Below are 24,557 nucleotides of genomic sequence, written 5' to 3'. Positions count from 1 at the left end.
ACCCATAGGATCCAAAGGCCCCCACTAATGACATTAACTAACACTAACATTCTGTTGCCAGACACCACAACACACCCTCAGATGTCCATTCTCTGATGAGTCACAACTGTTTTGTAGGCACAAGGGAGACCTACACAATATTAGAAAGGTGATCATAATGTTATTCCTGATTGAATAAGCACTGTGTTCAATACATTTAAGCGTTTATTTGCTTACAGTGCATTCAAGTAAACGCACAATGTAGTCCTGTGAAATAATGCTGCCCAGTCTGTTGGTGCAGAGAGGATGGCAAACCAGTTGGGTTCCAGCAAAAAGACATGGGTTCCACCAATCAGTGAGAACACCAGTGGGCCCCCTGAGTTGAACTGTATAAAAAAAGATGTTTTGTGTTTTGAGGTTCAGCACTTGATGCTTCTATTGATCAGTCTTCAGCCTTAACTAGCTAGCCATACAGTCAGCTACAGAGGCTTAACAGTGTTTGGGTCAAGAATTAAAAGATGGTCACTCAGCCCACAGTCACAAGTCCACTGGACTCACTAAAAACACAGACCATTTGCTAGCAGTATGTGGCTCTAGTATCACAGATGCTCATGTGAACTGGAATGGATTAGTACACTACTCAAGTCAGTGTTGCATGACACTGGTAGAGTTGCAGCAGATGTGATGAATGCACGAATGGTACTTTTAGACAGTAAATGTTGTCAGTGTATTCTTTGCAGTTATTCATCAGTGTTCACCTGAAGAACCAAGGTGGTTTGCCCTATTGGACAATTAGAACCATTACCAGAGTTGTAGGTTTTTCCTGTAGCCAAGTATATTTTGAAAACCATGACACCCAGACAGTGGATGGGGAGGAGGGCGCACCAATCGCAGAGTATATCCCAGCTGTCTACATGTAATGAGTCAGATTACCTAAACAATATGTGCCCACAAATGCTACCCCCCATGTGGTTTTAATGGACTTAGATGAACTAAGTGTCTGTATACCTCTACAGCCTGGTGTTCTGTTGACCCATCCATCCACTCTGACCTCCTCTAAAAGTAGACTTCTTTGTTCTATCTCAACATTACCTCACATAGACTTCATAAAAAAGGCAATATAAAAATGGAACATGTATTTGAAATTTCTCAGTCATCCAGGTCATGGCATATCAAAAAAAAAAAAAAAAAAAGCTAAAGAAAGACAACTGGACTTCTGGAGTTTGTTGAAGATGTTTTGCCATTCATCCAAGTAGCTTCACAGTTCTGAAGGACTGGTGGGGAGTTGGGGCTCAAATAGGCACATCTGTAGTTAATTAAAGGCAAGATACTTAAGTGTCATTGAAGGAGACTGTAACTGAAAAAGGAAACATTTCGCTAGACATAACTATTGTGGTACATCATGACACCTATCCAAAGATTAAAAGCAGGAGAGCTTGGTTTCTTCAAAGGAATGGTGTGTTTCTTTAGAGACACTTCCTCATATGATCGTAGGACGACTGTCTCAAACTACACCACTAAAATTGTAAATTGCCAATGCTAGGAACAAATATCTTCACCCTCATGGTTTTTCCATAACCTGTAACCTTAGTTGCATAAATCACATGAAAAGATGATGCAATGCATTGACACAAAAAAAGGAATATGGTCGTTGCTGAAGTCACCAAATCACTGTTAATGCTAGTGTTGACCTGGAGTGAGTGAGGACCATCTCATGCTTTGTGCACAACACCAGACATCTATATGGTTTGAATACCTGCGCTCACACACGCACACATTTTGAGTCGTTTCATAATTTGATTCAGTTTATTTCATCAATATGCAGATAAAAATGATATTATGACGATAAAAGATAAGAGTTGACTTTGAATCATGTTAGTCCCTTGTACAAATGGACACTGTGCGGATATCAATCATGAAACTCTAAATAAGGTAAATAAGGCAGAGGCTTCTGATTACACACATTGCACACAGATAAATCAGCTAAAGAGCGACAGTCACGTCTTAACTTGTAGAGAATTAGGGAGCAAACAACAGGAGATTGTCCTTTTGGTTGGAGACTGTACTTAAGGTGCTTTAGGGTATGTGTGGCGTCTCAGTGGAACTTTGCAGAAGTCGTAATGAAAGACACCAGACAATTTATGCTGCGATCTTGCAGTGCATTTTTTTCAACACGTAGCCTGTTTGTAATTTGGCGATGAGCAACTCATTCTCTTGTCATTTCTAGGATTTTTTCTGAAGACAAGTTAAGACATTGACCCTTTCCAACAGAGCTTCCCAAATCTTATCACCTCTAGTGTTCGACACATTGTCCATTAGCTTGTCTCTTAAGAAATGGCTTATTTTTTTCAAGGAATGTCCAAATGAAGCATGTCTCGTCTATTGTTTTACGCTGGAGTAAACACATTCAGTCTTGGTGTTGTCCCTCTTTCTTCCAGATCTGTTGGGCAGGTTGACATTTAAGGCAGCATAATGGAGGTGGTCTGCATCGTGGTGACTCTGGTGACAAAACACATATTAGTAGATAAAGATGTGATTTCTGTTTACAGGGCAAATATTTATATGTTTATAACATTAAACTATTGCACAGTGTAATATTCACCTCTGCATTTGTTGTGGAGGGAGCTGAAAATTTTCCTTGACACTCTAGTCGTGAAACAGAAAGTTTTCTGTTAAGCCAACTTGAAATGACTACAGTTAAACATTGAAGCTCTTAGTTGGGTTATAAAAAGTACCAGTTACCTGCAGAGTGGCTGTCCTTGTTGATCTTATACAGTAAGAAAGACAGTGAAACACAGAGGGCGATGGTGAATGCCAAAGTTCCACTCAAGACATGCACCAAAAGATGAGATTTCACCTCACCTGAAAATCCAGACATTAGAAACAGATCTTTCAGATCTTTTTCTCAGATTTAACAACATGTGATTGTAATATAAAAACAAATGACTGGTCATCAAATGAGAGAGTTACTGACAAATTTTTTTTACTTACTTCGAAAGTCTAGCCTGGTCCCATTTCCAAACAGTATGTGTCCACATGAGGCAACAGCGCAGTAGTAGATCCCAGCATGAGATTGATTCAGGCTCTTCATCAGCAGGTTGTAGACGCAGGTGTTTGTTTGATTGTTGGGATTCCTCTCACACTGATCATTCCCACCTCCATGGGTGTAAATGATTTTTCGATCAGACTCTTCAGAGTCTTTGAACCAGTAAACACTGTGTTCTTTGTCACAGCTTCCAGTGTGTACTGTGCAGTTCAGAGTCACAGAGCCTCCTGGCTGCACGGTCTCAGATGAAGACTGATGAACTGAAGCGTTGATGTTTGAACCTGAACCCTTTACACTGACTTTGGTGCCATCCCCAAATTCAAACACAAATGAAAGGCCACTTGCACAGAAGTAAGTACCTGTGTCTGAAGGTAGTAAATTTGAAATGATTAAGTGGCTTTTCCCGGGTTCAGTTTCCTGTGAGAACCGTGGATTGTCCTTGAAATCATCATGAAAAGTGCCCTTTTTGTCAAACTTGTAGGCAACAGAGATAAGCTGCAGCTTCTGCTCCAGTGTTTGCTTATACCAGTAATACTTTGCAGCGTCATCCTCATAAATACACTGCAAAGTTAAGTTATCTCCCACATTAGCCGATATAAAGCGCTGGTGTTGGTGCACTGTTGTTCGCTCTTTTGAATTATTCATCTCAGCTGAAGTGAAATAGAAAACAAAGCACAATTAATTTGTCCTGGCTGAATTATAACATAACCAGAAAATGTATATTCAGACAGACTACACATTAAACACATTAACAGCTTTTGTAGAAACACAACTCACCCATTTCCCACAAGAACAGACATGTCAGGCAGAAAACAAACATCAGAGATGTCATTCTGTTGAAATCGCTTTGGTAAATGAAAAGCACTTCGATGCAATCTACACTCCTCAGAGACAGGGTTTGCTGATTGGCCAATAAGTGAACAAGAGGACAAGTTGGCTCCCACCTACGGCTGTTCCTTATAAAGAATCACACGTGGAGAGCTATCTGAAGCACACCCCTAAACTCACTGACAAATGAGTGACCTTCGTACATGCAAGCTATTATGAAGATGTAGTACAGTTAAGTTTTGCTTAAACATATTGTGGTAGTGGACGTTACTATGTAAAAATACAACACAATCATACAGAATGGTAACGATATGTGCTGATATGAATAAACTTATAGGACACGCAAATCACATAATCATATGCAGTCTCCGCCCCCCCTCCAGAGCAATGACTCTCCTTGATTCAGCCATCCCCAGCAGGATGCAGCCTGACAGGCACACACACAACAGGAACAACTCAAAAAACATGAAGAACAGCACAAGGTGTTGAGCTGGCCTCCAAAATCCCTAGATCCCAAAGTGATCAAAACTGATGATAGGATGCATTGGAACAAGCCTGATCCATAGAGGGCCCTCCCCTCATCCCATACGAGGCCCCCACTAATGACATTCTGTTGCCAGACACCACAGGACACCCTCAGATGTCCATTCTGTAATAAGTCAAAACTGTTTTGGAGGCACAAGAGAGACCTACACAATATTAGAAAGGTGATCATAATGTTATTCCTGATTGAATAAGCACTGTATTCAATACATTTAAGTGTTTTTTGGCTTACAGTGTATTCAAGTAAACGCACAATGTATTCCTGTGAAATAATGCAGCCCAGTCTGTCAGTGCAGAGAGGATGTCAAAGCAGTTGGGTTCCGGCAAAAAGACATGAGTTCCACCAATCATTGAGGACACCAGTGGGGCCCCTATGTTGAACTATATAAAAAAAGATGTTTTGTGTTTTGAGGTTCAACACTTGATGCTTCTATTGATCCGTCTTCAACCTTAACTAGCTAGTCATACAGTCAGCTACAGAGGCTTAACAGTGTTTGGTCACACATAAAAGATGGTCATTCAGCCCACAGTCAGAAGTCCACTGGACTCACTAAAAACACAGACCATTTGCTAGGAGTATGTGGCTCTAGTATCACAGATGCTCATGTGAACTGGAGTGGATTAGTGCACTACTCAAGTCAGTGTAGCATGACACTGGTAGAGTTGCGGCAGATTTGATAAATGCACAAATGTTCCTTTAGACAGTAAATGTTGTCAGTTTATTCTTTTGTTATTCTTGAGTGTTCACCTTAAGCTCCAAGGCAGCCTGCCGTATCGGACAATTAGAACCATTACCAGAGTTGTAGGTGTTTCCTGTACCAAGCATGTTTTGTAAACCATGAAACCCAGACAGTGGATGGTGAGGAGGATGCCACCAATGGCAGGGTATATCCCAACCGTCTACATGTCATGAGTCAGACTACCTATACAATATGCACCCACATATGCAACCCCCCATGTGGTTTTAATGTACTTACATGGACTAAGTGTCTGTATACCTCTACAGCCTGCTGAAATGCACATACAAGAATCAAATACAGAAGTGCCTGCAAGTGCAACAGGTCTCATTGAAACAATATTTGGCTTTATTGAGACCAGGTAGTCACGTGAGTCATATTTAGTGTATTGTTCACTGTTGGGGTGGCACAGTGGGGTGGTGGTTAGCACTGGTGCCTCACAGCAAGAAGGTTCCGGGTTTGAATCCATGGGCCGACTGGGCCTTTCTATATGGAGTCTGCATGTTCTCCCTGTGTCTGCGTTGGTTCTCTCCGGGTACTCCAGCTTCCTCCCACCATCCAAAGACATGCTCATTAAGTTCGTTGGCGATTCTAAACCGGCCGTAGGTGTGGGTGTTAATGGTTGTCTGTCTCTCTGTGTTAGCCCTGAGATAGACTGGAGACCCGGCCTGGGTGTACTCCGCCTCTCGCCTGATGAAAGCTGGGATAGGCTTCAGCCCATCTGTGACCCTTCACAGGACAAGTGGTTACAGAAAATGAATGAATGAATGTTCACTGTTGGCAAAAAAAAAAGATTCAAGACAGCAGTTTCTGTTAACTTCTTGATAAACCAGAGTATCTTGACTTCTATGCCTAAGTGTGTCTATTTGCAAGTTTGGATGTAGCTTCTTTTCTATTTATTGTTTAACTTGTGTCCCCAGTGTGGAGTTCATGACATGCCGTTTCATTTGACCTACCATCAAGCCAATGGTGCCCCAACACATCTCCCACTTTGAGACGATGCTTCTAGAGGCTGTATGCGTCATATCATATCAATAATGTGCTTATGAGAGTGCATTCATAACATAACTGGATCAAAACGAATTGAGCATTGCAGATAGACAGTGCTGTGTTTGGTCGGAAACATGATGAATCACAAAGCTGTTCAGAATGTATTTCTATTCCAGTCTTTACTTTCATTTTCATGAACATTTCATTTTAGACATAATGGCTTAATGGATAAAAATAATTTGTCTCATGTATGACAAGAATCAAAAGATTATCAATGCATAACTGCTGTGGTAAGAGATGAAGTGCCACTGCGAAGACTTCCTGCTTGAAACCACACAGACACAAACACAAACAGAGCAGAGGTTTGTAGATAAGCATTTGTCCGACTCTTAGCAACGCGTACAGAGATATGATCTGTTACAACAGACCGCAAGGGACGCTATAAAAAGATTCTGACATCACAGGCTTTGTATCAACCTACGGCCTTAGAAATCATGTACACATGACGAACATTTTGCCGTGCAGAGGCACTGCAAAAAAAGAGAAGCGTCTGTTTTCTGTGATGCTTGGACTTGCATTACACTGTGAAATGTACTGTGTAACTGTAGCACTGAGAGACAAATGCAATGAGTACATGCTATATGACAATGGAAATGTGACACTTTACAAATCTGTTAAAGTAGTTTATTTCAGTACAAGTAAAGACAAGTAAAGACCATCATAATTCACAGTGGGTCTTGAAAAAGGTGTTTGAGAAACTACGTCTCCCATAGAGTCCCATATACTCCATCCATACTTTCATCTATACTCCCACAGAGTACAGATAAAACCCCTCTACTGCCTTACAGTAGAGTACACGCATTGATTCATGGTATCATCCATCTGTCTTCTTGATCGGTTGAAATTTTGTTTCCTTAAAGCAGCATAATGGAGGTTGTCTGCATCCTGGTAACCCTGATACAAAAATATAATGGATCACGATTGGGCAAATGCAATTTAGACATGTTCTCTAAATCATATCTGGATTAAAAACCTTCAGTTGTAAATATAATATTTACCTCTCCATTGGCGGCAGAGGAATCTGAAAATCTCTCTTGAGATTCTGGTGTAAGAGAGAAGAAGTTATTTAATTTAGTCATGTTCATGAATCCGAGCAGTTTAACACAGCAGTATGAGTTACCTGTGCACTGGCAGTGGTATCTTGTCTTCATCTTGCATATTAAGAAAGCCATTACAACACTCAGGGTGACGGTGAATGCCAAAACTCCACTTAAGAAATGCACAAGAAAGTCAGGGGAGGTCACCTCATCTGCAGAGAGCCGAATGTTAGAAGACACTATAGACATTTGAGCCGCTATCTTTGTGTTTTTACGTAAATTCCGATAGTTGTGATCATTTCATTGCTATAATTTGACCATATTTACCTGCTAAATCCAATTGGGTCCCATTTCCAAATAGTACATATCCACAAGAGGCAACAGCGCAGTAGTAGATTCCATTGTGAGAACGGTCCGGGCTCTTTATTGCCAAGTTGTAGACACAAGTTTTTGTTTGAGTGTCAGGATTCCTCTCACACTGATTGTTCCTGTCTCCATGAGTGTAAATGAGTCCTGGATAAGAGTCTTCAGAGTCTTTGAACCAGTAAACTCTGTGTTGTTCATCACAGCTCCTAGTGAGTACTGTACAGTTCAGAGTCACAGAGTCTCCTGGCTGGACGATCTCAGATGAAGACTGATGAACCGAAGCGTTAAGGTTCAAACCTGAACCCTTTACACTGACTGTAGCGCCCTTGCCAAATTCAAACTTGTATGCATAGCAGCTTACGCAGTAATAAGTAGCTGAATCTGAAATTTGTAAGTTTTGTATTGTCAAGTGGTTATTACCCTTTTGAATTTCCAACGAGAATCTTGGATTGTTTTTGAATTCACCATCAAAAGTGCCCTGTGTATCATGTTTATAGAAGGCAGAGACGAGCTTGGGTTTCTGTCCAACGCTTTGCTTATACCAGTAAAACATAGCTGCAATATCACTTTTATAGAAGCATCGCAAAGTCACGTTTTCACCCTCATTAGCGGATATAAGACCACCTTCTTGATTCAGATGTACATGGTCCTTTGGGTTACTGGTCAAAGCTGAAGGAAAAAAAGGAAAAATTGCAGGTAATACCATTACATAACTCTAATAAGCAATCCTTGCCGTAAAAAAAAATCTCCACCACTTACCTAATCTCAACACGAACAGACCAGTCAAAAAAAAAGCAAAATTCAGAGATGTCATTGTGATCAACATGCCTCGATGAATGTAGAGGACCACTGTACGTTGACTGCTTTTACAGAGAGGACGGCATTTGATTGGCTAACAAGGAGTGACACTGAATGTCCTATTTTGGAAACAGTGAACACATGTTCAGTACCCCCTCCATTACCAGCTTTGGTTCTCAAGAGAAGAGGGCTTGTGGACTGACATGCCAGAGCTGTAATACTACCAATTTTTAAAGTCCATAAGATTAGCCTTGGTAATATGAGAATAGTGACGCTCAACTAGATTTTTGTGCTTATTACATTTCCTGTAATATGACTATAAAAATTGGAAAGTTTTGGATTAAAATGAAAAGAAGAAAAGAGAAAGGAAACCCCTCAGCTTGGCACGAACGCTGACTGGGAACTCTTTATCGTGTGTGAAGATGTCCCAATTGTTTTTTTGATTATGTACTGTAACATGCTCATTATTTGCCTAAAATGAGAAACTTTAGTTAAGTGAAACTTTACTTGAATCAAGTAATGTTGGCCGAGGTTTCTGTTCAGGGTTATCTGAGAAAAAGTTCAGCTCCACTGAATACTGTATATTCAGTATAGCTGAACCAGGAGGTGGTACATTCTGCTCCTTGACCTGCCCCCAACAGACTACCTATGCTATGAAGAAAAACATTTCTTTCATGTCAAGTATATCACACATTTCAGGCCAGAGGTCAGTCTTCCTGTGTTCATGTTCAACTATGAAGTTTCCACCGATGGAAAACCAGTTAGCAGTATTATCACCTTTGCTACAGGAGTGGAAAAAGATGAGATCTGAAAGTTAGCGAGACTGAAACAAGACCAGACCTCTGTAAAGATTCAGTATGCGACATACCTGTTGGTGTCTTTCTGGTTGTTTGACAGAATCAGTTGTGGTTTTGTTGAGGTGATTCACTTTAAAGTGGTATCAAAGGAACATGTTCTTAACCTTCCACATGCCAGTCATAGGTGTGACGTGTCCATATTATAGATAAATCTCACCTTCATATTTGTTGTGAAAGATGTTGTTGTGAGAGGTAGCTCAGCTTTGATTCATCACTGAAGTGGCAAACGTCAGTTTGTTGATTCATATCAATGACATGATTGACTTATAGCCTGTTGCTTTCTTCGCTGGGAAAGCATAAATACAGTATGTTAAGACCACCATGGGAGCACTTACCTGACAGCTGACAACAATGTTCATGAATGTTATGTTTTACGTAAGGTGTAAAATCGTTTTGTAGTTGGTTGCGGTGTTGGTTACCACCTAGCTAACTTATCTGAATGTTTCCAATGGCAACAGTATACTATTTTTAGATAGATCAACATTTGCCTGTTGGCAGGGTTTACCTAAATTGAAACTGAATAGTGTTCTTACCAAGTCTTGGCCAATGTAGCATGTCAACCAGGTGTCTTTGCCATACCGGAAGTGTTCAAGTTTGTCATTATTTACCACATCCCAGTTTTTTGTCAGAATCAGTATGATACTAGTAAACCATTTGGAAAACAGCCTGCAACTCTGCAGCCATGGCCATTAGTTTTACAGCCTATAGATGTCTTTTGGTCATAAAAGTATTGAACAAATAAGCAATTCTACTTGATGATGGTGCAAAAGACCAGGGGCTCTTCAAAGGTTTTACAATTCAGAGTGACTGTGTATGTATGTAAGTATTTCAATCATAAGGCTCTTAGCAACACAGCTGCTTCACTGGCACATGGTCCAGTGATTTTCCAGCTTTGGTGTTTTGTTTTTCATTTTGTGTGGCCCAGAGCACATGCTCATTAGTGTTTCCTCTGCTAGCTCCACCCTCTGCTTCCTGCATTACCATGCGACGACATAGCACAAGTAAAGCTGACTTTTCTAGGCATTGGCAAAGTTGTAGAAATCTCACACTTAGAGGGGAGAAAGTGTTTGGTTACCACCCATCATCTAGGGACCATGCATGTCTGCACAAAATTTCATGTTATGCAACACTCAAGCAGAAATGTCTCATGGGAGCTGAAGGTCCAGTAACTGTTTAGATATCTGAGTCTAACTGAAAGTAGAGGACTTTCAGACTACTTGATGTTGCCATTCTGTGCTTTGCAGGTGTACATAACAAGACGCTTAGAAGATGCTGGGTTTTGAGCTAAACGGCTAACTCGAAACAATTTAGTCCAAAACAACGCAATGATTGACTGCATATACGTAATGTTGCAGAGTTGTTACGTATAGATCATTTCTTCACACCCTGTTTTAGTATTATAATCCTGATTTATTGATATAATCAGCCAAGGCATCGCCATTACTGTGGGGCGGCAGTGCATGAAAACACTGCAGAGACATCCTGTTTGAAACCACAAAGAGAACAAAGGGTCGCTGAGAAAGACACTACCAAAGTATTGTGAAAGCTTTATACTGTCAACCACATGCAGGCTAAAAAAAGATTCTCAAGTATCTGGTTTGACACATAGAATCAGCCCAGTGTAGCAATAAACAACTTGCAAAAGCATTCTGAAGAGAGATTTGTCAGCGCACTTAAGGCGAACACAGACACAGGTTGCTTCCCGCCATGTTCAACATAACTGATGTGTTGCTCGGCCTTGCTGCCTGCTATGAGGAGGCCGTCCCCCTCTGTTTCTGAGAACGTAGTTGTGTCCGGAAGCCGTCACATCTCTATAAGCCATGCTTGGTGTTTGCATGGGCTTGATTATGATCATTTTACACTTCAGAGTTTATATCATGTGCTCACTAGAAGCTTGATTTTCATATTCTCACTTTTTAATGTCAGATATAATGGTGCAGGAAGTGGTATTTGACGCCACACACTGATTATGAATTCTGTGTGGATGTAAGTCGATGATTTAAACTAGAGTACAAATATATGGATCAATGCAACATCTCAAGACGACCCATATGGCTGAAATAACATTTTTATTAAGTGAAATATGACAGCTTTGCTTCAGAAGAAGTGTATTGATCTACAGTGGATACGTTTATTACACAAAAACATAGTAAAAATGAAAAGTCCCGCTTTACTGCTTCACGCCGGAGTAGATGCATTCGCTTACGGTGTTGTCTCTTTGTCTTGCAGGTCTCTTGACCCTGTGTTCGCTCAAAGCAGCATAATGGAGGTTGTCTGAATCTTGGTAACCCTGGTAATAACAGATCATTTTAGCATTTACCACTTGTCTGATGCACACACTCAGTGAAAACAAGCCTGACTCTAACATTAGTGTCCTATATGACTGCAACTGCGATGTTTATGCAGCAGGTAGTGGGGGTGGATGCTGAGTATCTAAAGCGTAGAGCTGTCTTTTGGTTTGGGGTTAGGCAACCAAAGGATTGCATTTGGCCATTTTCTGTATTAAACCATGTCATAAGTGCACCATATATAAGTATGTGCACAAATACGATTGGATATGCTGACGATGATAAAGACATGGCCAGACAAAGCCAGTAAAGTCCAACCACTACTAGTTGCAAAATGTATTCCAGAGGTTGTGAAATGCAAACACATTTAAACAGGGGATTTTGTGATTGCCACCCAAAGTGTTTTCTGTGTGATTGTATAGTAGTACTCACTTCTGCATTTGGAGTCCCGACAGCTGTTGATGTGGCTTTGGAGCCTGTTGTGTGAATTAAGGTCAGAGAGACAGATTTATTTATTTTTTTTAACTTATCTTGATTTTTGGAGTGATAGAAAAAAAAAAAACACAGTACAATGTAGCTTATCAGAATGACTAAATCACTGCAGACGAAGACTAAAACCACTTCTTACTGTAAGGCTATCACTATTTAACAGTGTAAATATTACGCCTTTTTGGTTTATATTGGTGCTGACAGCCTTGGTTTTCCTTAAACTGATACCAGAACAATCTGTGACTCCTCAGCTTCCACTGTTGATGAGTTGTACAACAGAAGTAATTGTGAAATATGTCGTTTTCAGACTTTCTTTGACTTCATTGCTCATATAGAGTCTAAGCCAATTCAACTCCAACATTAACTACGCCAACACAGCCTATCAAACGAAACAATGAAAGTGCAGCCTACCTTCACATTGGCAGCTTTTTCTGGTTTTATATGCTGCACATGCCAGCAAGACTATCAGGATGATGTTAAATGCCAAACCCCCACTCAAGAAATACACCAAGGTAAGAGGATCAGCCTTTTCTGCAAATCCAGACACCAGCAGACAGAATGGAGTAGGTCAAAATCACAACTGGAGAACATATGAATCATTTGCTATGTTCTTACTTACGCTGTTCATTGTGCTTTTCCTTGTTTCCGAATAGTATGTGTCCGCATGAGGCAACGGCACAAGAGTGGGTCTCGGGCTGAGATTGATTCATTGCCATGTTGTAGATACAGCTGTGTGTTTGCGTGTTGGTTGTTCTCTCACACTGATCATTCCCACCTCCACTGGTGTAGATGATTCCTGGATGAGGTTCGTTTTCTTTTTTGAACCAGTAAACACTGTGCTCTTCATAACAGCTCCTGGTGTGGACTGTACAGGTCAGAGTCTCGGAGCCTCCTGGCTGGACGGTCTCAGGGGCTGAATGATGGACTAAAGCTTGGAGGTTCAAACCTGAACCCTTTACACTGACTGTAGCGCCCTCTCCAAATTCAAAATCGTTCAAAAAGACGCCGATGCAGTAGTAAGTAGCCGAGTCTGAAGGACGTAAGTCAGAGATTATTAGGTGATTTTTGCCCTTTCCTGGATCTAGTGCCAAACGTGAAGTGTCCTTGAATTCATTACGAAATTTGCCCTTTTGTTCGTGTTTATAGAAGGTGGAGATTATCCTCGGTTTCTGTCCCAGAGTTTGTTTATACCAGTAAAACATCACTGCATCACCTTCGAAGAAACATTGCAAAGTCACGGTGCCGCCAACATCAGCTGAATGAAAACCACCCTCTTGACGCACATACCTGTGTGGTTTTTGATCAGTTCTCTGAGCTGAAAAGAAATCAGATTTACTTGAAAAATGAGAGCATGTCATCATAAAAATGTGCAGACATCGCAAAAAAAAAGATATTTGTTGTAGACAACTTACCTGAACTCCCCAAGTTCAGCCAAAGGAGACACAGAGCAAGTGTGAGAGGGGTCATCGTGTCCCAATCGCTGAATGAACTGAATCTCAGTGCGTTCTCTACTCATCAGAGAGATGACTCTTTTTTGATTGGCTGACGAGAGGTAACGCCTGAGAGCATTAAGGGTGAGCTGATGTTCCATTTAACATGTACTGGGATGGATAACTTACAGTATCCTCCCTTTGTTGTTCACGTGGTATGAACGACAATGTTATATTCCATTTCACTGAATGACACGTCAAGTATTTTCAGATTATCCATCTATTATTTATAGTTTTCCCCTTAATGGTGTCTCTAATCTTAAGAGATGTTTTGTGAGGAATCCGATTTAGCCATTAAAGTAGTCATTTTGGTTACTTTTCAAACTTGCATGTGTTAGCAGTGGAATCAGCACCTCCACAATACCCAGTTGCTGTTATTCTGTACTGTGAGACTGTGTCCAGAGTAAGCGCAAGGACACTGATGTTGACGTGTTGCTGTGAAGTAACATCAGAAAAGTGGAGCGCCGCAAACAGGGATGTTTATTGCTTCACCTGCCATGCCACAGACAAACACACCATAGATACTCGTTGGTTAATACACGGGTAGGTATTTTACTTGTGTGTTTGCGCAATTGTTTGTCTGGCATGACTTCTGTGGATGGAAAACTCAAGCTCCCCCAGCAGTGTTGTTCTTTAGGGGTTCTGGTAATGTTTAGTTGTATTACACAAAACCTCACAATGTCATAGAGTTACTACTTATTATTTGATCAGGACAAATCGACAGTAAGAAAAAAAAATATTTCTATAACCTGTTGCCCATATAATATATAGTCTTTTAGAGCTCTGGGCATTATACTGTGTGGCTGCGGTGCATAAAAACACTGCAGAGACTTCCTGTTTGAGACCACAAAGAGCACAGAGGGTCTCTGAGAGGAACATGATAGGAGTATATCGCACATCTCTTGGCTTGTGGCGTGCAATTGAGATATTTCCAGTAAACAACAACAGCATTATCAACGTACAAAGAGGGCAGGTGCTCGTGACCTGACGGATCTGTTTGTGCCACATGTGGACTTTATACAAACATCAGTGCTGTCAGGATGTGTTGTCACCGTGTCGTGAGATGGCTGCCTCTGTCTGAGCACATCCGGAAGGCGTAGTTTCTGTATGCATCATGTTTGCAACACCATGTCTTTTGTGCCCCTCTGTCAAGTGTTCCAGAGAACTTTTGAATTAGTGACCACGCAGGAACCAAATAATGTGTGTTGTTGCAGGGGTTGTTTAAGGCAATGTGTGCACAGACATTTAGCAGTAAAGATTCTTTTCTGATTAGTTAAAATGGTGTCGATGATTTTAGCGCCACAGCAGTGAAAGGCGGATACACGTAGGTAGGAGGGTCCTGACTGTATTTTCACTACCACAAGCACCACAAGGTTCAGTTATATGTGGTTGTGTGTTCGTGCATTGCAAATGACGGGTACAGCAAGAGTGGAAAAATAGCACCTCACAGTAGACAACACGGACAACATCAAAGGAGCCTGTTCTGACTGCAGCTACAGGAGAGTGTTTAATTGGTTGCGTTCAGCATACGGAGGAGTAATCTCAGACAAATGTGTGCTCACATAGAAACAAGTCCAGCTCTACTTCCGTACACCAGAGTACACACATTCAGTCATGGTGTTGTCCCTCTGACTTCTTGGTCTGGTGACCCTGTTCTCTCGTAAAGCAGCGTAATGGAGACTATCTTCATCTTGGAGACCCTGGTTATGAAATATAGAAGAGTTATTGACCTCTTTGGTCTCATAGCTATTATACCCACTCAACACCCCAACAATTACTGTGACACAGTGTACAGCAAAAGGGCCAACGACATTATGATCTTCAGTTGCATTTGAGTGGAATGCATATATTGTGTAGGCATTGCTCTTCTGCGATGTGCAACACTGTAACATCACACTTACGGCATTTGAAGTCGAGTCAGCTGAAGATCTCCCTTGAGGTTGGTCATGAAAGAAAGAGCGACACATGTCACATGTAAGGATGATTATTTTAACTTAGTGGAATCATTTGGACTAAAAGTAAGGAACTTGTTACCTATTACTCAGTGGCACAGAACCATGGCTAGAGACAACACGTCGACTTAGATGAATGACAAATTGCCAAATGATACCAAAACAACACACGCGACTGCTCACAAATCTGAGGGCAGGTGATGTAGTATGAACAGCGACCGTGTCTGCTTTCACAGGGGGAGGGTGTAGATGGTGGTGTGAGTCAATTGTAGGACTCAGTGTTGGACCACAACTTTTTGAAATAGTTAACTTATTATTCTCTTTTTGGATTATTCAGTAGGTGATATGTTCCGTCATAGGTCATGGTTAGGGTTAAAGGAGGCCCTTTCACAACAAAAGGGAAACCACTTGGGTCACACAGATTTTACTAAGAAACCAGTTGCCAGTCACCACAGTAGACTATGGTGACTGTCGACAGTAGCTCATTTAGTTTGTTGGCGCCCTTCAATGTCACATAAGTTGAGTACGTACTATGAAATTGAAAGAATAAGACTTTATCCTACCTGTACATTTGCAGTTCTTTGTCTTGCACATTGCATACAACGTGTAAGCCAAGCAAACCAGCAGGATCGTGGTGAACGCCAACGCTCCGCTCAAGACATACAGCACGAGACGAGACCCCACCTCATCTGCTGAGAGCCAGATGGTTGGTCCAAGGCGATCCACCACTATTTTAAAAATGCATCTTTGCTTGAATTTTACTTACCCTCAAAGTCCAGCTTGGTCCCATTTCCAAACAGTATGCGTCCACATAAGGCAACAGCGCAGTAGTAGGTCCCATCATGAGAATAATCCAAGCTCCTTATCGGCAAGTTGTATCTACAGGTGTGGGACTGCATGGTGAGATTCTTATTGCAGTGTTCATTCCTCCCTCCATGGGTGTAAATCATCGTTGGAAAAGATTCCTCAGAGTCTTTGAACCAGTAAACACTGTGTTCTCCATCGCAGGTCCCAAGTTCAGTGTGTACTATACAGTTCAGTGACACGGACCCTCCTGGCTCGACAGATGATTGCTGATGGACTGAAGCTTGGACGTTGAACCCCGAGCCCTTCACGTTTATCATAGTGCCCTCCAAAAATTTATACGAATACGAAAAGGCACTAATACAGTAGTAAATAGCAGAGTCTGACGTTTGCACGTTCGAGATCTTCAGATGATTTTTACCACTGCCAGTTTCCAGTTTGAAGCGTGGATTGTTCTTAAATTCATCATTGAAACTGCCATTAGATTGGTGCTTGTAGAATTGCGACAGCCACTGTGGTTGCTGTCCCAGAGTTTGCTTATACCAGTATAACATAACTGCAACATTGTCTTCATAAAAACACTCCAAAGTCAAGTCTTGACCAACATTAAGTGACAGAAAATCTAAAGATGGTGGCGATTGCTGAGTTGTCAAATGAGCTATGGAGGAAGTTGAGACAAGAAAATGCACAGTTAACACAATATCCCTAGTGGTAGCATATCGAAGCTCACAAAATGCATCACAAAAGCCAGGAAAGATACGGCCAACTTACCGATTGTCCCCAAAAGCAGGCATGTCACGTAGAAAGCAAACATTGGGGGTGTCATTATGCTGAAATTGCTGTGGTCAATTGAGAGAATCTCTTTGCGTTCTCTAGTTTTCAGAGACCAGATTGGGCTCGATGGGCCAATCAGAAACGACTGAGTGGTCACATGTTCAGTGCCCCCTATGGTGTTTATTTTGGTCTATGAGAAGGTTTGCACGGAAAGATGTGAGAGCAGAACTGGAAACAGGGTTTTTAACAGAGCATGCATAGAATTACATTACTATGGAACACAGAACAAACTGTGCAAAATCCGAATTATTGCAAGGTGTGTTTGTGCAATTTGCTGCTGTGAATATGAGGGTGCTTCTCAATCATCTGATGTAGAAATAAAGGGCCCGTGTACACTTTACCTTTGTTGAATGCACTAAATTATGAAGGCGAGACGCACTGGACAGAGCTAGCTTTGTATGGAACATGTTGTGAGGAGGAGCAGGAGGAGGTGGAAGGAAGTCAGACTGACTACACCCTACACTGTTTGGAATACACCCTTATTATGTGTTTTTCTGAAGTCTGTATCCATCAGTTACAATAAAACATTTAGCGTTGACCTCTGACCTTCTTCTAGTGCTCTTATGGATGAAATAACACAACATGCTGATGTGTGCCTGATGCTGACAGCCTGTATGGTTATGCAAACACGAAGAGACTGAGGCATATTTAAATCACACTGAAGATAGTATTATTACTTCTGCTCAACATGGTTCACTCTGGTGCTTTTTGTTTATTCATTTTTGTGGCGGTCCTATATTTTTGGCAGTCATGTTGTCCCCCTTATAGCAGTAATGTATTCCGGTAACGACCGTAATTAGTCTTTGTCTAGACCAGTGGATGTGTTCTGATGCGTGGTCGACATCTTCAACCACCAAAATGTCATGTGGACTCACTTTACATGTCATTTTCCTTTCACCTAGAAAGAAATAAAAATAAAAAATCTTTCTGAAAGGTTTCCTGAAAAGCACGGTTTTGTATCAAGCTTGGGAGAATTTGTATTAGGGAACTGAAACCGTTTAACAGTTATTGTTGACTAAGCTGTTTTATCAAGCGTATTTAAATGAGAGCTTCGAGCAGAAGCAACGTGTCGCGAGTTGAGAAAAACCCCACGGCACTGAAGCTAAAGGTATGTAAAACAATAACACTATCTTTATCATAATTCCACTGTCCGCTGTCTGCTTGTGTTACTTTTTTTTTTTTTTATTATTATTGTGTGCACAGAGAGCAGTGCGTAAGTGGGCTTGTGTAGGTGAAAGACCACGTGGCCTGAAGGCTGCAGGCTAGTCTTCCTGTGTTTAAGCTCTGCGAGGACCTGTGTTTCCACCAATGGAAACTTATTCTCTGTTGCTTACACCACCTTCACCACAGGAGTGAAAGGTAAACGGCCTGATGCGACTATAGATTGAAAGGTGCCACCTGCGCTTGCGGAGGTATTAATAGATCATAGGGGGGGGTTTTCGTGAGACTTCTCGGTCTGTGTCTGTATCCAGCGTGGCGCTTTATACACAGAGATGCTGTGACCTTGTGCGTCGCATGTGAACGACAAAAACACAAAAATAAAATGCAGAAAAAATCTTTTTTATTTTCTTTCGGCGTCATTTAGCATTTTACATTGCCACTTTCATTTACAAGTACGTGAATCATGTGAATCGTTGCTGGACAGGAACGCAGCCCCTCACTCTTTTGCGCTTTTTATTCTGGAGTACACACAAACACTGTCTGTGTTGTCCTCTTGATGATGCCGTCCGCTGTTCTTCTTCAGGCTCAGAGCTGCGTAATGGAGACTGTCTCTGTCCGACCTCTGATGATAACAAATGAAAAACGGAGAGATCATTTGAAAGGAAGAGATGAAAACATAAACGAGGAAACAGTCATATCATAGCAGGTATTTTATACGTATGCACTTTCACTCACCGTAGTATCTGTCGCTGCGGAGTCAGACGTCGGGTGAGAAACACCTCCTGCAAATGGAGCAGTGTTTTATTGAGCACGCCAGTCAGTCAGTCAGTTTAACGAAGCGTGTTTATATTGATTCTGGAAACCTCACCTTCGCAGACAGAGCTCAGCTTCTTTTTCAGCTTGAACATGATGAAAGCCAGGACAAGGAGCACAATAATGGAAACCGCCAATGCCACACTCAGGCAGTACACCAATAGAGGCCGGGCTTTCTCAGGACCTAACACGCAGGAGGAAATATCACTTTTATACATTTGTATTAATCATTTTAACTGAAAACGCAATTTTAATGACTGCTTCACAGGTTGGACTCAACGGTAATATCAGCATCTGCCATTATCACCCACCTACGATCTTTAACTTCGTTCCTCTTCCAAAAACAATTTCCCCACAAGAGGCCAGGGCACAGTAGTAGATCCCGGCATCCGTTGCGGCCACAGATTTTATTGCCAGGTTTAAAGTGCAGTATTTCCTGGAAGGGTTTTCGTCTGAGAGGTTTGTGCACTGTCCACCGCTGGGTAGCACGACTGCAGGCAGAGACGCACCTTGTCTGAACCAGTAGAGGCTGAGCTCTCCTGCACATGATTCCGCGTGCACTGTACAGTTTAAATCAGCAGGGTCTCCCAGTCGAAGTGGCTCCAGTGCTGACTGATTGACAACAGCTCGAACGTCGGGCCGTGGCGCTTTAACGTGGAGGAAAACTCCTTGTCCAAATTCGATAGCATTGAATACCAAAATCCCGCAATAGTATGTTGCTGAATCCAGTAAATGAAGGTCTTTGATGATGAGATTATTGGTGCCATCCTCAGTTGCATTAATATTAAACCTTTCTTTGTACGCAGGGGAGATGTCAGCTACTGTGTTGTGCCTCATCCGAGTCGATATGATTCGAGGTTTGCTATCCAGGCTTTGCTGGTACCATGAAAGGAAAGTTACGGCATCATCTTGACAAGCGCACCGTAAAGTCACCGTCTCCCCAACCTTAGCTGTCTTGAGCCCACTGTCCTGAATAACACCTGAGTCCTTGTGAACAGCTAGTACCTGACCTGCAGAGAAACGCACACACACATTTTCTTTTCAGTTAGAGTTTTTAAATGTCAGCACTCTCACTCAAATTGATATCCATGCACGCAGAAGCAGTGGAAAGAATGCAAAGGAAAATACTCACAGATTTTATGAAGAAGCGCAAGAAAGATGAAAAGTGACATCGTCTCTGAAGCTCTGCAGTCTGTGTCCTGTGTGTTGACGGACGAACTCTTATAGGACGCGAAGGCTGCGCGTGATTGGCTAAGTCACACACAGCCTTAGATTTGTCAGACTCACGATTTGTTCTTGTCGAAAAGATCCCCCTGATCAGGTGACAGGAGGTGTAATTGGGGTCGAATCCTTTTGGTTGCATCGTTGCTGTTGAATAGGGAGGGACCGTAGGTGTAACAACATGTATGCTATGGAAAGGAAAGTTTTGAATGGAGGTGCAGAAGTTGTTTCTCCTCAAAATATGCAATGTGTTGAGATTTTTTTTTCACCCACTGTACAAATTTGTCATTCTGTCAGTTGCATACGATTGCACAGCGGCGTATGTATTTAAGCTGTTGAGTGGAATAAGCGAGGTTAAAGTGCGTGACGGAGACGCAAATTTCAAGTCACGTCATTTAGATCCTGTCTTAGGTTATCTTAGGATGGGTTTAGGCATAAACCCTAATACAAACAGTGATAATAATTAGGTCGGGTGTCTTCCAATACTTCTCGTTGATGGGAAGCTACATATGAAAGCTGTCCCATAGCCGGTGCTTTTACTGTTTTCATGCCAAATTGTCTTTGTAACTGCCCTCTAATATTTCCATTTATTATTCATTAGGTATTATGTTGAGCTCTCAGTGACAGAGTTAAAAAAAATCTTTGTTTTTAGGCTGAATCTTCAAAATGAAGGTAAGAATGGAAGATGACCTCTTACAACATCTTAAAGCCCATACTCTATTTAACATGACACTGTGCGATTGGCTCGCCATTAGCTTCTGCCAGTAGGGCACATGGGGCGATAAAAAACGCCAACAAAAAGTTTAACAGAAATCTGAATTCTCATTTTTATGTAAAGTAATATGAACAACTGGGCCTTTCTGTGTGGAGTTTGCATGTTCTCCCTGTGTCTGCGTGGGTTCTCTCCAGGTACTCCGGCTTCCTCCCACCATCCAAAGACATACTCGTTGGGTTAATTGGCGATTCTAAATTGGCCATAGGAGTGCATGTGAATGTGAATGGTTATGGTTGTCTGTCTCTCTGTGTTAGCCCTGCGATAGACTGGCCACCTGTCCAGGGTGTACCCTGCCTCTCGCCCAATAGCTGGGATAGACAGGACAGCAACTCTTCACAGGACATGAATGAATGGATATGAACTAAAACATTAATGTGGTTATTATGTTTCAAGGGATTTTAAGTCCAAGTGTCTCAGCTTTAAGATGTAACTTTTCCTAACCAGTGACCTTTGCTGAACCATGTAGTAAGACAGGACACTTGTGCAGTAAACATAGTTGATATCTGAGTGGTACTGCACCATTCTTACCTGAAACCACAGCAGTTCTTCTAATTGCTAAATACTCAACAAAAGACAGCTACATCCGCCATTGTGCTTCAGACATTGCTCATTGTTCAGCAGTGTTTCACTTTTATACTTGTGCGTGGGGTACATTTGACTCACCGCAGCCTTCTCTTTCACCAGTCTTGGAGAGCACAGTAGTATTTTTCAGTTCTCTGAAGAGCCTCTTCTCTGTTCCAACAAAAAACTAATAAAAAACGGAGATCAGACTACATCTGCAAATGCTGCTGTTCTGACAGCATTTTACTTAGTAGTTAGCCTTATTGCTATGGCTAAGAAAGTTTTTGTGAGGAAGTAACTCTGCCTGCCTCCATGGACCTGTGAGAACTGTTGGGAGAAACCGAAGTTGGCTTGATTGCACAGGTGCCTCTCTCAGGCACAACGGTTCAAAGGAGTTCCAGGAGTTTTTGGAACTGCTTGTTGCATGGAAACAAATCACTGATTTAGTGATATCGTGTAGCAATGTTTTTATGAGGCTTCTATTCAACATTATTCTTGAGGACGGGGCAAAGCATAGATTGATAAATCCGTGTTTCTATGTCTGGCTGTGCTTGTGGGATTGTCAAGTTTCAATAGTACGCACAGTTGATGATCATCGGCATAAAGGTTTATAAGAATGTTGTGCTTGATGGGAATCATGTGTCACATAAGGGAAAAAAGTGAAAAAAACTACTATGTACCTTCACCATCCCAGTATTATGGCATTCAATCCCATTGGTTGTCTTTATGAGCTGATGTTGACAGGACAACAGCGGAGGTACTCTACTTGCTGGAGCACTTCATAGCGTTGTATAACTGATGAGTGTTGGTACGAGACATTTCTGTACAGAGGTGCACATAGACTCGGTTAGGTACTATCCTAGCCTGGCATCGCTACACACAGGTCTTACCACAGTACGAGTCTGGCAACACACGATTTGGAGTTCATTATGGGCATGTACCAACCGCTACTGAGAAAAAGGTTTGGGCCGGCCTCCAGGCTAGTACCATTCTACGGTTTCTAAAGAGGAGGCATAGCATGACTCTTGTTAGTAGCACAGCAGCAGCATGAAGATATGTGTTCATGCTCAGATCACCATAAGTGATTTAGGCTGTTGTTTAACTACACACGAAAAACTAATATTTCATTGTATTTAAATGTTTCATGCCTACTACATGTCCTGCTAACAACAAATAGCATATACAGTAACTTTTGGAACCATTTCCTGAAGCCTAACACTTTCTTCACAACTGGCAAATGCTTTGACCCCTGTGCTGACAGTTGTTAGTTTCACTTCACATTTCTAGGGGCTAAAATTAACTTGAAGTTCTAAGAGTGCGGAAAAATGATGATAAGGAAATCTGAGCAACATCCTTTATTGGGTTATGGTGACCTATGAATGTACGCACTATTGGCAGTCCGAGACCTAAAACATAAAAAAAAAAAAAAAAAACAGAAGTGCTAACCTTTCAACAGTGAATAGGTTAAGATTTGCCTCGTAATATAAAGGGCTCATGGTGCGAGTCTGTGCCATGTGGTTGAATGATTTCTGTGTTTAGGTATTACGTGTAGAAATGTGTAGGAGCTTGAGTTTCTGTTTGGGCATTACCATCTGTTCCCATGTTTTACAAAAATGTAGCATACTTGTAGCATGTTTGTGCAGCAAGCCTAAGCACATTTAGCAGCAGTAGATTTTCACCAAGCAAACAACTTCCTGTGCCTCACATATGTCTTCTGTACTTTGTGGTCTGAGCAAAACTGCGGTAAAACTTCTACGACTGTTGACGTGGTAGAGTCAACTGACCGACCCACGCTTCCTGAGTCGTTCAGAACGACAGCAGGACGGTCGAACGTGTCTCAACAATGTATTGTTTATCAAACGAGTCGAAGCTAAAATGGAAAATTCATCTCGTCAGGCCACGTGTCAAACAGTGAAAAGAAGAAGAAGCAGGGCCGTGTGTTAAAAGCTAGAACTTATAAATAGGTTTTGGTATGGAGGACAAAAGCAAACAACGAGGTACAGCACTCGAGAAGAATTGTTTACTGTGGTTTTGACACGTTGGCTTGCTGTTGCGCTGCTTGTCAGGCTCTGTTGTGTCTCCAGGGTGACTTTAGTGTCATTTGGAAATAAGTGCTCATTGCTGCTATGATGCGCTGTTGCACCTCCCACAAATAAATGGGTGGAGGCCTCTTTTTACTTGGATCGTATATTGGTAAAGTTTGAGCCACTAGGAGCTGCTGCAAACAGGGTTGGAACCTTGATACGTACATAAAAAAAAAAAAAGCTTTTGCTTTAAGATAATACAAGAAAAGCACAACATACACTGATCAGGCATAACATTATGACCACTGAAGTGAATAACATAGACCATCTTGTGACAATGCAATGTTGTGCTGGGAAACCTTTGGAGCTGCCGTTCATGTGGACATGTACCACCCCACCTACACCTGATCAGGCAGCACCCCCACCCCATAGCAATGACACTCCTTGATAGCAGCAGGATGCAGCCTGACACAGGCACACAACTGAAAACAACATGAAGAACAGCCTCCAAATTCACTAGATCCCAAACTAATCAACTATGTGTGGGATGATCCACAGAAGCCACTCTCCTCTGCCCATAGGACGCAAAGGCCCCCCACTCAGACACCACAGGACACTGTCGGAAAGGCCCATGTCCATTCTCTGATGAGTCACAACCGTTTTGGAGGCACAAGAGAGACCTACACAACATTAGGCCATAATGTTATGCCTGATCAGTGCATATGTCATACTCATTCTCCTATTCTTACTACTTGATAGTAGTTTGCCACCAAAATGTTTCAAAGCTATCAAAGACTATCAGTGAGTGTCTTGCATGAGAGTTGTCATTTGTTTCCCCTAGTCATTTTTTCTCTGTTGAAAAACAGGTCAAAAAACCCAGCGAGCTGGCTGCCAGACCACCACT

At 41.8% G+C, this 24,557-nt stretch overlaps 2 protein-coding genes across 2 annotated transcripts; both read right to left on the bottom strand.

The window, feature by feature from the left end:
- Positions 1-2,283: 2,283 nt before the first annotated feature.
- On the bottom strand, positions 2,284-4,069 carry LOC311493208 (uncharacterized protein). Its single transcript, XM_084551768.1, has 5 exons — positions 3,803-4,069; positions 2,971-3,675; positions 2,722-2,841; positions 2,582-2,625; positions 2,284-2,478 (listed from the first exon to the last, which is right to left on the bottom strand). Exons 1-5 carry the CDS (start codon positions 3,855-3,857, stop codon positions 2,359-2,361), a joined length of 1,044 nt encoding a protein of 347 aa, XP_084407894.1. The 5' UTR covers positions 3,858-4,069; the 3' UTR covers positions 2,284-2,358.
- A 14,269-nt stretch (positions 4,070-18,338) lies between these two features.
- Positions 18,339-20,435, bottom strand: LOC311491599 (uncharacterized protein; the record flags this gene model as incomplete). Its single annotated transcript, XM_084549571.1, has 5 exons — positions 18,339-18,881; positions 18,995-19,041; positions 19,128-19,256; positions 19,384-20,082; positions 20,360-20,435. The coding sequence occupies 5 exons, from the start codon at positions 20,433-20,435 to the stop codon at positions 18,756-18,758; spliced, it is 1,077 nt and encodes a 358-aa protein (XP_084405697.1). The 3' UTR covers positions 18,339-18,755.
- Positions 20,436-24,557: the final 4,122 nt, after the last annotated feature.

Source organism: Chelon labrosus (assembly GCF_963514085.1).
Source record: "Chelon labrosus genome assembly, chromosome: 1".
In the NCBI taxonomy this organism is placed as follows: domain Eukaryota; kingdom Metazoa; phylum Chordata; class Actinopteri; order Mugiliformes; family Mugilidae; genus Chelon; species Chelon labrosus.
The sequence above is the reverse complement of the archived record's forward strand: the minus strand, read 5'-3'. Positions and strand labels throughout refer to the sequence as shown.